Source organism: Ammodytes marinus (assembly GCF_949987685.1).
Source record: "Ammodytes marinus genome assembly, chromosome: 13".
NCBI classification, from domain to species: domain Eukaryota; kingdom Metazoa; phylum Chordata; class Actinopteri; order Uranoscopiformes; family Ammodytidae; genus Ammodytes; species Ammodytes marinus.
In genome coordinates this window covers 21,475,371-21,491,290 of record NC_137217.1, presented here as the reverse complement: position 1 = coordinate 21,491,290, position 15,920 = coordinate 21,475,371, and the positions used below count along the sequence as shown (strand labels likewise).

General features: G+C 41.5%; 3 protein-coding genes across 3 annotated transcripts; 2 read left to right on the top strand and 1 right to left on the bottom strand.

Annotated features, from left to right (window-relative positions):
• The first annotated feature begins 322 nt into the window (after positions 1–322).
• aicda (activation-induced cytidine deaminase) lies at positions 323–2,078 on the top strand. The gene is made up of 5 exons (XM_080039733.1): positions 323–414; positions 1,038–1,203; positions 1,318–1,600; positions 1,734–1,849; positions 1,957–2,078. Exons 1-5 carry the CDS (start codon positions 395–397, stop codon positions 2,005–2,007), a joined length of 636 nt encoding a protein of 211 aa, XP_079895859.1. The 5' UTR covers positions 323–394; the 3' UTR covers positions 2,008–2,078.
• Positions 2,079–3,136: 1,058 nt separating this feature from the next.
• LOC307259761 (adaptin ear-binding coat-associated protein 1-like) lies at positions 3,137–7,954 on the top strand (the record flags this gene model as incomplete). Its single annotated transcript, XM_080039732.1, has 7 exons — positions 3,137–3,237; positions 4,228–4,328; positions 4,756–4,860; positions 5,020–5,101; positions 5,236–5,344; positions 5,648–5,795; positions 7,842–7,954. 7 exons carry the CDS (start codon positions 3,137–3,139, stop codon positions 7,952–7,954), a joined length of 759 nt encoding a protein of 252 aa, XP_079895858.1.
• A 1,974-nt stretch (positions 7,955–9,928) lies between these two features.
• On the bottom strand, positions 9,929–15,691 carry mfap5 (microfibril associated protein 5; the record flags this gene model as incomplete). The annotated part of the gene is made up of 8 exons (XM_080039596.1): positions 9,929–10,516; positions 10,609–10,682; positions 12,168–12,255; positions 12,403–12,438; positions 12,588–12,620; positions 12,733–12,808; positions 13,185–13,285; positions 15,643–15,691. The coding sequence occupies 8 exons, from the start codon at positions 15,689–15,691 to the stop codon at positions 10,404–10,406; spliced, it is 570 nt and encodes a 189-aa protein (XP_079895722.1). The 3' UTR covers positions 9,929–10,403.
• Between the last annotated feature and the right edge of the window lie 229 nt (positions 15,692–15,920).

Sequence of the window (15,920 nt, the reverse complement as noted above, 5' to 3'; positions counted from 1 at the left end):
TTGCCTGCCCAATAAAATGCCTTTCCTGCCTTGTACCAAAAGAGCGGTTTCACATAAAAACCCAGATGCTCTTTAAAATAATTAAGCAAATGAGTGATTCATTTAAAGGCTTAAATTGTTTTGCAGTAAAACAATACAATCCTTTCCCCCTCTTTTGTATCACGCCCCCTGAACCTACTTTGAAAAATCTTGCCGTCCAACCAAAAGCTCCCTTTGTTGTCTGCAGGAGGTTTATGTTTAGAGGTATATGTTTTCAGTTCCCTCCTTTTAAACCCCCACTCCCCCCAACACACACACACACTCATACTTTCGTCATACTCATCTCTTTCTCATTTACCTTCACTCATATTATTAGCCATCACGTCCGCCAGAGTGACAAAGCGCGTCTTTCGAAATGATTACAAAGCTAGACAGGTGAGCATTTGTTTATGTCATAAATGTCTTTCTATTTGACACATATTTATAATGACTACACATTCATACTATGATAAAAAATAAAAATGTAAACGTCTTAAAGATTTTTGCACATGCTGATACTTTCCCACTGAAGATATTCTTTGGTGGACATCTGTTTCAAGAATAATGACACTATGTCACCCCTGAGCACTCTCAATTGAGGTTTCATTATTAATTGAACAACTATTCTGGTTTCTTTAAACGTTGTGAAAGTGAGAGGAGTGAATGTAAGTTGTTTCTGACTGTCCATCACTCACATTTGGTTAACCACGGATTTTACATGAGCTAAACAACGTGCTAACTTGTGGAATTAAAACATAATTTGTCAAAGACTTTCCCGCCATAAAATTAGTACATTTGCAAAATACTACTGAGATTGTGTCACTAAAGATTTGAGAATGGCATTATTACTAATCAAATGTCGGCTGATACATTTTGTAAAGGGATCTAATCTTTAAAAAGAAAAGTTTAAATATTCTTTATTTTAGCTGTACTTTACCCACTGTAGTGCATTTTTCTGTTCTACCTGCAACACATGTCACTAGCAAATAAAAAGGGACTCTTTTTCCCCTTTGTCTCAGTGTGCTTTTGCAACAAAAAAAGTTCATCTACCATTACAAGAACGTGCGCTGGGCAAGGGGCCGGCACGAGACATACCTCTGCTTTGTAGTGAAGAGGCGAGTGGGGCCAGACACAATGACCTTTGACTTTGGACACCTCCGCAATCGCAGCGGCTGCCATGTAGAGGTAAGTAATGCAGGGAGCAAATGAAAAGGCCTTGTTCAGGGGAGAGGCAGAAAATAACAATTGAAGTAAGGTGACTTTATCTCTTATTTTCTACCTTCTCGTTTTTCTCCATAGCTGCTGTTCCTGCGCTACCTGGGAGCCCTGTGCCCTGGTCTGTGGGGGTGTGGAGGTCCCGGAGAGAAGAGGCTGAGTTACTCCATCACCTGGTTCTGCTCATGGTCTCCCTGTTCCAACTGCTCCATCAGACTCACCCAGTTCCTCAAGCAGACGCCCAACCTTCGCCTCAGGATCTTCGTCTCCCGCCTTTACTTCTGTGACATGGAGGACAGCCTTGAACGAGAGGGCCTAAGAATGCTGAAAAAAGCCGGCGTGCAGATCACCATTATGAGTTACAAAGGTAGAGGGATAAGTCGATGTATTGTATACAAAGTAGATGTATGAAGACGGATCAGATGTGTTTATGATTCTATAGCCAAAGATGTATGACGATGTCTCTGTGACTGTCATTAATTTTTTTCCACTCTCTTCAGACTTCTTCTATTGCTGGCAGACCTTTGTGGCTTGTAAGCAGAGAGGCTTCAAGGCCTGGGAAGAGCTGCACCAAAACTCTGTTCGCCTTACTAGAAAACTCAACCGCATCCTCCAGGTAGAATATTTACCATCCTGCAACCAAAAGGACAGGGTCAAACTTACAGTATAATGACTTGTTTTTAAATACTCACAATGAGTTTCCTTCCTGTCTTTCTTTCTCAGCCCTGTGAAACAGAAGATTTCAGAGATGCCTTCAAGCTTCTTGGACTGTGAAGCATCTGTGACCTCCTCTGGTTTTAGCATTAAGCCTGCAGAGTAAAATAAATGCGGGCGTTGGTCGCTCACTACAGCTGATAAACTGAGAATGAGAAAAACTGAGAAAAGCTTTGAAGTTATGGCAAGGCTTGTATCATTTAGGGTGCTGCTTGCTGTTTCTGTGCAAATAAAAATAAAATAAAATAATAGGCTATACAATGCAAAATTGGTTTGTGTTCTTGATGTAAGTTTATTTTATGGACGTGCTATGATGTTGCAGGTGGTTACCCTCACTAAAATATTATTATTTTATTAAGTGGGGATAGACGTAAAATAACAGTAGTCCAAACTATGCATTATGGGAGAGACGCAACAGCTTTTGTTACTTTACCAGTCTGGTGGGCTACATGCAGGAGATTTAGCATTAGGCAAAGGTAGTTTATAGGCCGTAGAGTAGACCTTGGGCCCCAAGCTACCAAGGGCCCCATTAAACGCCTCATAACTGTAGGCTATGGTTAAGATGTATTTTGGCTTGTTTGTTTGTTTTCCTCAAATTAATTATGTCTTTCTAAAAATCCCAATGCTTAGGCCTAAATGTGGTCAGAAAGCAATAGCCTACAGGGCATGCTAATCTAATGATTAGCACAATAATCTAGTGATACTTAATAGCCTAGTAGTAGGCCTATGGACACATTGCAGTTGTATGCTTTAACCTACATTATTGTTTTAAACTTAGCCTAAATGTCATGGGGCCATTTTAATTTGTAAGCTATTCGATAAAATACGTGAAAGTAGCCTAAGTCTTTCTTAGACTAGGCCTAGGCCTATAAGAATGAAAAAAAGATGGATGTGGCCCATCATTTGGCAGTTTATTTTTTTTAAATTATTATTACATTTTCTATCTGTTTTTTTGGCTAGTGATTTCACTGCATGAAACAAACCTCAGCAGGAGTAGGCTACCCATAATAAGTAAACTGCTCTTTATATGTTAAACTGTAGCAGTGAAGAAGTGTCGACTGTTCGTGCGCAAATACTACGCGTATTACGGTCACGTAGCCGTTAAAGCCGCACTGACACGCCACTCTCACCGTCACCGCATCCACCACCACCACCACCGGCGGCGTGCACCGATTTAGCAGAAGTCAAGATGGCGACCGAGGGTCAGTCCGAGTACGAGTCGGTTCTCTGTGTCAAACCTGAAGTTAACGTTTACCGAATCCCACCGAGAGCATCAAACCGGGCTATCAGGTGAGGGAGGGAGAGAGCAGCGGCCTGAAGAAGGCGAGAGTTTTCTGACCCTGCATCCGCGAGTTGTAGCCGTTTGGAGCCGTTGCCTCGGCGACCTACCTCCCGAGTTCATCCCTTTATAATCAAGCAGCCTTTTGTGACAGCGGCGGTAGTTTTTTGTGCTGGTTGTCTTTGTGTTACAAGGTCATTATGGAAAATATGTTACTGAGGGACAGGGATGGACTGAGTAAACTAAATTACCGTCAGTGTCCGTGTGTTAGTGTGCTTTCGTCCAAAGGCCCCTCAGAGGAGACGTACATTTCTGCTTAGCCTAAACACTGCTTTAAACATCAAAGTGAAATTATCGGACACCTAGCTCGGTAATATTGATGCTTCATTTTGCTCCAGCGATTCCCATCATGCTTGTGTGAGCAAAAAGATATAAAGCATCCCTGGAGCTTGAGCTGTAGTCATGCTCAAGGACACTTCAGCAGGGTCGATGCTGTTTAAATAACAAGGGGCTTTGACGTGAATAATCCAACAGCAAGACAGTGTTGTCCGTGCTGACACACTTTCAGGTCACAGTGCAGTAAATCTGCTGTTGTTGTTTGTTTCAGAGGTTGACATTGAATTGTTTACACAATTTTCACTGGCTGACCCGCCACAGCTGCATCTGAGTCGACACAACACCAACCAAACAGTAGCACAGGCCCGAGACCCATGAGACACATAATTGGTTAACCAGTGAGTAAGGGTGATGATGTAATATTGCAGCCTTAGGTCTGAGTGAAATGCCCATCTGGTGTCTTAGTCACGTTTACTTCACACAGAAAAGAGCCAGTGTAGAGCTATGCTATAGTGTCTTGAGTTTTGGACGAATCATAACAACAGCGAATCTGCTCAACTCCTGTCTCCTTTTTTTCTTGCCCCACACGGTCCCAACATTAGTCCCAATAAACCACTGTCACCACTTCACCTACATCACTCTGTCTCCTGTGTTTTATGTCCCAGGGCGGCTGACTGGAAGCTGGATGCTCCCGACTGGACAGGACGCATGCGTGTGACGGCCCGGGGCAAACTGGTTACCGTGAAACTAGAAGACAAAATCTCTGGTGAGGGAGAAGCAGACAGAGCAGGGCAATTGTTTGTCTCAGTGCCGCCGTTATAAATCATTTCACTGTGTTATTATCCATCTCCTTTCACTGTTCTTATTCGTCTATTCCAAGGTGACCATGTCCGAGCAGGCAGTTTATATTCAAAGAAAAAAGGCTGATTAATCTCTTTTGGTATGCTTCTGTGTCAATGTATTGGCATGCTTATTGTCCTTTCACTAAATCTTACATAGGATTGTTTTTTTTATGTCATTTACGGAAATTGGGATCCATCTTGCATATTTTTTACGATACATTTCTTTTTTAAACTTTAATTTCTTGAATCTGAAGGCTTAGTAAATGTCTCTTCATGATCCCAAATATCCACTCACTGGACTATTTTGCCAAATATAGAGAATGAACATGTTTCTTTTCTTGTCAATTACAGGGGAGCTTTTTGCCCAAGCACCAGTGGACGAGTATCCTGGCCTCACAGTAGAAACAGTCAGTGACTCAAGCCGGTACTTTGTGCTCCGCATCCAGGATGACAGTGGTGGGTAAACTGTTTGTTGCGTAGCCATCACTATTTGGTAAATGTGCTCATAATTTACCCCAGAAAATAATTCTTACATTTTTTTATTGTAGTGTACAGATTGTTGTTATTATTGTGTGCAATATTTCAAACTAAATCCCATGTTCATTTCTCTCGCAGGCCGAAGTGCGTTCATAGGGATTGGCTTTGGAGACCGAGGTGATGCCTTTGACTTCAACGTTGCACTTCAGGACCATTTCAAGTATGCAGCTGCTGCTTCATAGTGTGGCAATCACTAATTCAGTAGTGAGTTTATGTATTCTAGTATATTACTCTATTTTTATTCCTTCCGCCTTTATTCCCTGTGCATCCGTCTCCCTCCCTCGTCTTCTCCAGGTGGGTGAAACAGGAAAAAGAATTCAGTAAGCAGGCGCTGGTTCCTGACAACACACCTAAACTAGACCTGGGCTTCAAAGAAGGGCAGACCATTACTCTCAATATTGGGGTAACCTTATGTCCATTACATGTTATTCTTATAAGCTTGCTGTTATAACTGGAACAGGAAAAATTGCTTTTAGTGTTTTAGTCTCTCCAAAGCAAGATGAGGCTGTAGAAGGGTCTTTGTAAAACTTGTGGAGGACTTGTGAAGTAACTCTAATATAGCTCTGATTTTTACAATTTTACAACGATAGTATTGTTCCAAATCAACAATACTATCTCTTAACAAATTAAACCCTGCAAAGTGACTCCTGTATATAACACTAACACTCACCCAATTTTTGGATTCCCCTTACTGTTCTTTTTCCAGCAATCAAAAAAGAGGGACAGGTCTCGCCCACAGAGTTCAGGAGGCTTTGGGCTTCTTCCACCTCCTCCTGGGGGCAAGTTAGCCCCACCCCCTTCGTTGCAATCCACCAATGATAACACAGAACTGGACGAAGGAGGAAGTGACACAGGTATGGAACACTTCAGGGTGGAGAGGCTTTAGAGTAATGGACAACGTTTTCCTTGTGATAAGAGACACATTGTTGTTCTTTTGGCCACCAAATTTACAGTATGAGTCAGCATAGCATTGTATACTCGCAACTGTTACTTTAGAGATAGTCCACCCGAGCGCTCCACTTAAAGCAAATTAGCTCAATCTTGATTTTATTGTCCAATTCAAGTAAAAACAAAGGTAAACATTGTTTCCCCAGTAATCCATTGGAGCGCAGCTTTATTTCCATATACAGTGGAAATTCAGATTGGTGTCCCTGTTTTAGTTTCAGTGTGACGTTGCTATGGCAACTCGGAAGTCACACAGAATGATGGTTCCATGTCAATATTAATCAGAGGAAAGTTACTTTGTTGAAAGCTTGTATTTCTTTGGCCCCAATGGTGTCTGTTGTAAAGCTGTTTCCAGTGGAGCACTTGTATCCACAGCTTTTACAGAGACTGTGATGAATGCAATGTTATGAAGACCTACAGTATAAGAACCAGCCAAGACAGGTGGACTCCAGTCATAAAATGCTGGAGCGCTCCTTTAAAAATCATTATTTTTCCTGTCTTCATTGGTAATGTAGATGCTTTTACACTGCCAATGATATTGATTTATTTCAATCTCTCTAGTGGTATTTAGCCATGCACATACTTTCAGTATCATGTGCTGAGATCTATAAGATTTCTGCAGCCAATAAAACTCTCAAATCCATTGTGTTTGGGTGGACGTTTTCACAAGACCACAGCATATAATACTGAAGGTATCACCGTGGTTAGATACAATGAGGAAAATGGCTTTAGCAAAAGAAAATGTCAGTCTTCTTAAGGTGCGAACACACTGCACAGCGCGGCGCGGCGGTTGGCCGCGCGAATCGCAGGTTCCGCGCCGCGTGATCATTTTGGCTCATTTGTGTCCGCCGCCGCCCGCCGCCCGATGACTCATTGAATGGGCACCCCCAGTTTCTTCCAGCTATTTACATCTCTCTCATCATCGTCGTCATCCTCACTGATTTATTTTTGTTGGGAGCGTCTCTGAAGTAGGCTATTCTGCCTTCATCATCTCTGCCATCGGCCCTTGTATTGGTCTCACTGCACCTCTCACACATTTCTCCCCGCCACCTGCCACCCAAGCTTCGTAAACACACCCACACATGCGCCCACACACACATACACACACAACCCGCCCACACACACACACACACACACGCACATATGTATCCATGGCCGTGCATATAGGCTACACATTCACGCCGGCATATCAACATGTAGAGAAAACCCAAACAGATTTTCAGATGTTTAGGGAAATGTTTGGAAGTGTCAGTTGTCGTATTTAGTTTTTATTGTCTCTGCATATTCACTCATCTGCAGTACATCTTCCCTGGCTTTCTCTCCTTCTCTCTTCTATAATGTGAGTCTATTCCTTGCTCCTTTTACTAAAAGGTGTCTCATTAAACTGCTGTCATACATTTTATCGATGTGTTGGAACTTTCTCTCTCTCTCTCTCTCTCTCTCTCTCCATGTCTCTCTGTCTTTTCCTTCTTTTTTCCCTTCATCCCTCCTTTCCCGACTGCACCGCCAGCCAGGTTTCACGTGTCTTGTAGCTCAGCAGACTCACCCGAGTGATGTCGGGAGGAGCTCAACGCTGATTGGCTATCGCGGCGCGGCCGGCGGCGAAAAGTTCAATATTTTCAACTTCTGCGGCGGCCGCAGCATTCGCGCCGCGCCGCCCCTGGCCGCGCCGCGTGATCCGCTCGCCGCCGGCCGCCGATTCGCGCGGTGGCGCTCGAAATACATTGACTTTCTATGTAAACTCGCCGCGCGGCGATGTGCAGTGTGTTCGTACCTTTAGGAGGTGAAATGACTCATACGATACCGACTTTCTTTTAGGGGAATTTACAATAAAAGTCTTTAAATCCTGACTGATTGAAAACATCAAGTTTGTGACCATTTCAGAGGTGCATTTTATATATATATATATATATATATCATTTTTTAATTTTTTTAAAACTTTCTTTACCCACCAGGTTGTTTGCTAGACCTGGACGCTAGTAACTCCAACTCAGCGGCCCCGTTGGACGCTGCCACCACAGCCAGCTCTGACCTGTGGGGAGACTTTGACTCGGTATCCCCAAAGTGAGGAGAGATTCATTTTGTTTTTCTCCCTCTTATCTCTCTGTAAATGTATGCAGCTCCTTTGCAACTCTTTGGGGTCCTGTATCTCTCCCTGCCAAGCAGGGTAACCCCATCAACTAGTTTGTTTCATTTTAGCTCAGTTCCTCATGAATTTTGTTCGAAGCCAGAGTTACATCCAGACCTCACAGTCCAGTCTTAATTTGAAAGATGTAGAACTCCACCAACTCATCACACTATTAATCCACATTACCTGTTTTAATTCTGCCTTTGCCCGTTGTTCTCCTCCTCTCAATGCTTTATTGTTCTCATTTCTATCGTTGAGTATACGTAAAATAATTATGATCAAGGGGGACATAATTACAAACATCTAATGATGAAATCTAAAAAAACATGTAATATTAATGGATTTTATGTACAGAGACTATTTATTTTAAATGTATATATAGTGAGTAGTTTGTTGTTATTGTAATTGATATTGTCACCTGTATGTACTGTAGCTTATTTCTCTCAAAGTCCCCAAGCAGTGGGACTGACTATATGCACTGACTGGGAAACCAGTCGTCTAAGTAGTTAGTAATGCATAAAGTCTGCATTTAACGCAGGGATTGTTTAAATCTTAGACTTAGGTTACAGTGAAGTTTACCACGAAAGGATTTTACTTGAAAGGTTTCTGTTTAGCAGTAGCTGATTCACAGAGCAGATGTGCTCTCTAGCACTAACTAGTGGGCTCTTGTGGCTCTGCAGAATCATCTCAAGGGAGATTAAAAGAAGACACAAGAGTGGATTTTACTGTTCCATACCGTCCCAATCTTATAACAGTCCTCTCCCATCCAAATCCCGGAAGAGTGACTCCCGTCCCATCCCATTTTGCTATTAGAGTAGATAGCCCCTTTCTTTTCATACCCTTGTAAAGTTTTTTTTTTTTTTCTTTTTTTTTTTTTTTACATTTCTTTTCAAATACTAGTTAAATCTAAGGCGGGCATAGAACACATTGCATATTGATTGCACTTCCCCCACGTGAACTTCATCAAGTCACGATGTATTCCATCAGTCACATGTCTTGAAAACGATCATATCTTCTAAAACGCTCACGTCCCAGACTCAGTGACTGGCCATTAGACTCGCCTAGTATAAACTCCTAATGGCAGGGTAATGTCGACCATGGAACTAAATACTTATTAATAACTAATAAAAACGGACCTATTGTCATAGGTGATTCCCGTCCTGTCAAATGGAGATATCAAACTTAACTGCAGCCGTTGAACACATATTTCACCGGGGATGGGTCCTGGCCCCAGTGCTCAGTAGGAATGCTGGACGCGGTAGGGTGTTAGCGAAAGAAAGCAAGGCATCAAGTCTTTTTTATCTTTGTCTCAAGGGGAAACCGAGGTGATTTAGTCCATGTTATGTAATCTCTTCTCAGCACAGCTGTTACAGCAGTGACTGGTGAGTCATTTAGGTCATGACCTATCTCCTGCTCAATGAACAGGTCTGTGTTCCTGCCCTGTCAGTCTGGGGAGAGCTTCATCTCCTTAATCCTTCACGTGAAGGGGGTCAGGTCGGAGAGCATGTTGTACTGTACAAACAAGTTTTAACTGTGAACTTCAATTCCATCTTAACTTAAGGAATAATGTTATTAATGGTATTCGGATGCAGACAAATGCAATGTGGAACCAAGCCAGTCTGTGTTTGATGCAGTGTTTTGTAGTGATATTGTTATTTACCAAGCGAGGGATTATGTTGCACTGATATCACATGCACCTGTGTTGTGACTGATGACCGTGATGATGGATGTTGATTGGAACACACTGGGTAAAGCCCTGAATATGTTTGTCAGTGTTTGTTTACTGTTTAAATGATCTGCTTGTTTACCAAATGTTAATTGTTATACAAACTTTATGTGTGTATGGAAATGTACAGTATATGGAAATTAACATGCAAAGAGAAACATGAAGATATCACTCAATGAACATCATTTTAATTTTGTCATTTATTTTTCTTCTCCTGAATTAACTGAGTGAAGAAAAATTAATCAATAAACAACTCAATAAACAATTGAAGTTATATTTTTTTTTTCTTGGATACAAAAGTGCATATAATATTGGATTGTGAGTACTTTCCAATCCACAACATAGTGTACATAGTGCATAGTGTACAACGAAATGACTCTGCTATAGGCCCATTACTACAGTACCTTAAATGGGTCGTAAACCATGAAAGACATGATCTGTGTCCAACAACGCATAGATGAAATGAGCACACCTTCAGTATTCACACAAAAGACTAATACATAAACACAGATATGACTCAGCAGCGCACGTGGGTGTATGTGTGAAGACGAGAGAAAAAGACCCCCAGGTGTTGAGCGGTGGATTTATGGTGTTATGGGCTGTTTTTATGACAACGTTCTTGGTTTGTGTCTCTAAGGGTCTCAATCCTCACTGGTGGTCACATCAGGCCTTGTTTGCCCAGGTTTTGGAGTTGCTACGGCGATTGCGACAGCGTTGCCTATTAGATGACCTCTTAGCACGCTTTGGCCACCCGGACAGCTCTCTGCACAGCTCAGCTGTAATGTGCAAAAAGACAGATTTTTTTCCGTAAAGGTGTGATCATGCACTAAATTTCAAGCTTGTTTTTCTTGTAGTAGAGAGATCTCACCCTTTAGGTACTCATCCTGTGGGCACACTATCCTCACACAGATCTCATTGTTGATCACATAGACACGAGAAAGGCTGCGGCAGAAATAGGACGAAACATTAACATCATGGGTATTTTGAAAAGAGATGTAGAGACACAGTTTAACGCAGTGTGACAGGCAATGACTAAAACATCATACTGATCTTACCAGCAATGCACCTTTACTCGAGTACTGAACACATTTATGATTTTGAGATACTAGTACTCTCAAAATACTTTACATTTTATTGCCAATACTTTTATTGCACTACATTATATGACATATGTAGCTATTTTTACTTTGCAGATATGAACTTCAAACGTTACCAGTAAATGATTTTTTTCAAATATTAAATTGACTGACAGTAAATAGAGTAGTGTAAATGAGCTCCAGCTGCAACATTTAAACACTGATTTACAATGAATGCATCAGTAATATCAATCAAGTCCCCAACAATAGCTGTTTTTCTGCATTATTTCTTCATTTTGAGCACATTTTGCTTATAATGCTAAATTGCTTTGACTAAAAGGCCCTGGAATTTCATTTATTCAATTAGCTTATTATTATGAGCACTGGAGCCTGACATGGACACACTGTTTGTTCTCTGCCAAAGTTAGAACCGTTTTGGTTGTTACACATAAGATTTTTTTGTATTTCTGCTTTGTATCCCTGTCTCTCTCACTCTACAGTATATGTGGGCGGGTCACTGTTCAGCAACATTTGAATCAAAAGTCTGATGACAGTTGAGAGTCATGTGTGCTGATAGGCCTCTGTCAATCATACTTTTTATTAAACCAGTCACACCATCCTGATGAAGCAGTAGTGATACAATTCTTAAAAAATTAAAAAAAATAAGATGTGTTTATGCTCAACTTATTATTGCCTATATTGTCATGAAAGTGTATTGTCAACAATAATTGTAAAACCATATGTCCAGGGCTTTAAAGCCTCTGGAAACCTGGTCAAAAATAGTAAAAAATCAATTCATGATATCAAAGTTGGGTGTCTCAACAAGCTTTTACAAAAATCAGATTGAAAAAAAATGTTTATAAATACTATAAAACTTAGTTCGAAGAAAACAGCTATTTTACTGTCTACACAGTTTGACCGGACTGCGTGGGCGTGACGTATTAAACAATCTCCATGGCAACCGTAATTTTTTTTATAGAATGTTTGGGCAAAGAACTGCATTGATTGGTTCAAAATACTTACTGTGTCATAAGAACCATAGCATAGCATAGCCCGCTTCATATAAACTGAATTTCTAAAAGAGGTTATATTACTTAAATTACATTAATATCTTAAATTTGGATTGATAAATATGAATAACTCTTTTCAGATGATTACTATCATGCAACTAAATCAAATTAAACAGAATGACTATTCATGGAGTATTTCTACAGTGTGATGTCAATACTTTTACTCCAATAAATCAACTGAGTGGGCTACTTAGTTATACTTTTAACCTCTGCAATAGGTGTGTTCAAGAAAAGCTAATGCTGTATTCACTGGTGCACTTTGCAGGTAAATGGCAGATCACCTGTAGAGGCAAAGTGCTCCGATGCATCTCTTGAGGGGTCGATGAACGGAATACATCCTGGTGCAAGGGTACATCTCCTCCCTACAGTCTGCAGAGAGAGAAGATGGTGAACCGCATTGAAATGGTATCAATTACAATCACAAAAGATGAAACACATTTTGTTTTGCGCAGCAGTTCATGGAGCCTCCTGGCCTTGAGGCAGGTCAGAGGTCATTGCCGATCTGCTGTCACTCACCGCCTGGCAACAGGCTGGGAGTTGCCTCAGAGCTCTCTAGAAATGAGGAAAGAAGAAAAAACACGATCAGGTGTGGGAAAACATCTTACCGGTGACCCATTGCACTGGCTCACAGACTGACAGATGTCATGCAACATAACCGGTCATGATCTGAAGTGTGACTTATGAGTATAGGAGAGCATTACCAGCCTGCTGGGCTTGGGCTACAGCTGCGAACGCTGTGGAACAGAAACCACATGAGGGGAGTGTTTCGCAGCATAGAAAACAAACACACAGCGACTCAACCGTAATTAAACAAGATGATTTGTGTGTTCTGTTTGGCAGCATTACCGTGGAAACTGCAGAGGAGCAGGACCACTGGAAGGGCGCCCATTTCCTGCAACTTGTAAGAGGTAAGCTTTACGAGCTGGAGGAAACCGGAGAGGAAAAGAGTCAGGGTGATTTCACAGAGTGGAACTGTTCAATATCCTCGCACAAGATTTTTGTGCTGTTTATGTTTCCTTTAATCTCGGCATATAAATGTTCCCAACGTTGGACGCCGTCATGTTTTCCCCCCTTTCAGCTTTGGCTCCAGCTAAAAACACAGACAGTGCTGCTATGTTTTGGATAACAGACAAGTTGTCATCGCCATATGTCACCCTGATGTCATTTTTCTCTGGAATAATTTGTCCTGCAGTATATTCTCGTATACTTTGGAATGCCTGTAAACAACTAGATAAAGTTGCAGTGGAAGAACTATAAAATGAAAATGTTTTAAATAACAATTTTTTATTTTTTTTTACCTTTGTGGATTTGTTTTTCTTCCTTCCCTCATCCGTTTCTAACTCTTTCTCCCCTTTCCTCTCCCGCCCTGCATCATTCCTCTCGTGATGTGTCAGTGCAACTTTGGAGTCCAAGATGTGAGTTCTCTCAAAAGAATGTGTGTTTTTTTTTGTGCCCTATTTGAGAAACCCCTCCGCCCCTCCTCTGGTACAGTCGCACATTCTTCCCCAGCTTTATTTTCATTGAACATATCGCTGCTTTCCCACTGTACTGATCATCACCAGTCCCTTCTGGGTGTGACAGTGTTGTCACAAGTTGTGTCTTTCCCTTCTTCTCCAATCATCCCAGAGTCATGCATTTGCTATTACAGTATTTAGACTTCTAGGATTGTCCTGGCTTAGCTCAATACTGCATACCTATGTTGATCTGTTTTTGACATGTTTTTTTCAACGCTTGCACTTGCTGAGCTCTGTATGCAACCACACATCACATAATTTAAAAAGTATACATCAAATCCTGAAGTGAATCAGTTAATCAGCCAAGCGATCGCTCTTCACATTCCATGTTTACATCTAATCAATAGGAGATAACCTTCCATTAGTATCTTTGGATGTGAGGTATCGAGTGTGTGCGGATGCTCCTCTATTATTTCCTACAGCATGTGGTAAAATCAGGTGAAAAAGGAGGAGAATTAACTCATACTCACAACTTTTGCGGTCGTCCACAACTGCGTTTGTTTTATGAATCTTTTGTCTTCTCTTCTGTTCTCTCCCCTCCCTCCTTCTCTTTCTCCCTCCTCCTCCACCTCTCCCTCCCCCTCCTCATCATCCTCCCCCTCCCCCTGTGCTCCTTACCTTCATAGTTTTCTTTCTTTTCAATTGCTTCTCTGCCACAATCTCGTAAAAAATAGAAAGTACAGCATGCAGCCACACATTGATAAATCTTTAAGGTGAAGACTTTTGCCATTTTTATTGGCCTTCTTGAGCAGATCATTTATTAGACAGGTATACAGCCACACTGTGTCCTGTCAGATTATATTCAAGTGGGCCTTGAATCTGACTACAGTGCTACTTTATATAACCAGCAGGTGGAGCACTGCACATAGAATATGATCTTCGGCCTCTGCATACAGTCATGTACAATATAGACCATGCAGTACTATCAAGTGAGTGATGTTCTGTCATTGCGTTTCTCTTACACTACAGAACAGAAGTTACTCACTTAAGCCCTAGGAATATAAGTCGCCCTAACCCAGGTCAATTTATCTCTGAACTAATAGTCAGTGACAGTCTCATATTCCAACATGTTTAACCTCCCTAATTGAATCAATAAATCTTGCTCCGAGACTGTAGGACGCTATATGAGACTTTCAGTGAGATATTGGTAGACTAGGCCTATAACTAAGTTTTGACTTTACAGGAGACGTTTACATTTTTACGGAAAAAATGGTTTAGTTGACCATACCATGAAAAAAGACATCACCAGGAAGATCCTATAAATTTGTAATCCATAATAAGCCTAAAGTACAAATAATTTGTCACCAGCTAAATCTGCTCTATTTTGTTGACAAGACTCAAAATACTTATCATACTGTAGATGCAGCCCAATTACAACCTGACAGCTGTAAACAGTTAAACAGAAAAATACTTAATCTCACACAATATTAATCAACTGTTGCATTTCAGCTGTGAAATAAAAAAGTGTTGACACTTTACTTCATATGTCTTCATTAAGAAATAGTTGTTACAACAGAAGACACAAGAGTGTCAACAAAACAATCCTCAGTTATCCGTTAAGTAGTCCTTCAAATATTCCAAGTGGTTGCCTGTGCAAAGATGAAAGTGGCGATCAAGGCCATAGTTCCCTGAGCCATTGTCCCAGAGGATGTTTGTGTTTAAAAGATGCTGTCCATAGGGAACATCCCACTGCACTGGGAGCGAAACTTGACTCTGCAACGGCTCCCATGGACTTGACTAATAGAAATGCTGCTACACATACCCCCAGTGTCAGACATGGACAATCAAAACTTCTCACTGGCTCTCATCCTAAGGAAGGTTTAGTCAGGTCAAGAGGGAGACACTCATCATCCCCTTGACATATCTGGGCTACACAGTCTTTCGTATGGCCCTAACAAGGTCGACTGAGCGCACCCGATGACAGTTTGACAGATCAGTGCAAGCAAAAGAGAAGAGGAGAGAAGCTTAGACGTACGATATTTCATTCGAACACATTAACTTGTCACTCTGGTCACGTTGCTCTAACCGGGGTTAGTAGGGCGAGTGGAGAGCAAAGATAGGGGGCAGAAAAGAATAAATGGGGGAAAGACAGGAGAGAGGTAAAGGACCCAGGTGGTTGGAGAGACATAAAAAGCAATGCAGAACAGTTTGGGCAGGCATGCCAGATAGTAAACACATGGTAATCTCTCGACTTGTTTATTAGTTAGACGGCAATGCATGAGGCATGCCAGCTCTGCAATACATTCCTTCTCTGTCACCGACCTCCTCTTCACCCCGACACACTTCTCCATCACTCTACTTGTCTTACAGTCTCTGCAATTCAACCAGCTGTTACATTCTCTCTCTCTCTCTCTCTCTCTCTCTCACACACACACACACACACACACACACACACACACACACACACACACACACACACACACACACACACACACACACACACACACACACACACACACACACACACACACACACACACTTGTATTTCTACATCTGTGAAGACCCTTGTTGGACCCATAT

What these genes read in the sequence shown, in the direction of transcription:
- aicda (XM_080039733.1), top strand. Translation starts at nt 395, where the DNA reads ATGATTACAAAGCTAGACAG. An exon ending in ATGATTACAAAGCTAGACAG is followed by an intron (nt 415 to 1,037) that starts GTGAGCATTTGT and finishes CCTTTGTCTCAG; the next exon opens with TGTGCTTTTGCAACAAAAAA. An exon ending in GCAGCGGCTGCCATGTAGAG is followed by an intron (nt 1,204 to 1,317) that starts GTAAGTAATGCA and finishes TTTTCTCCATAG; the next exon opens with CTGCTGTTCCTGCGCTACCT.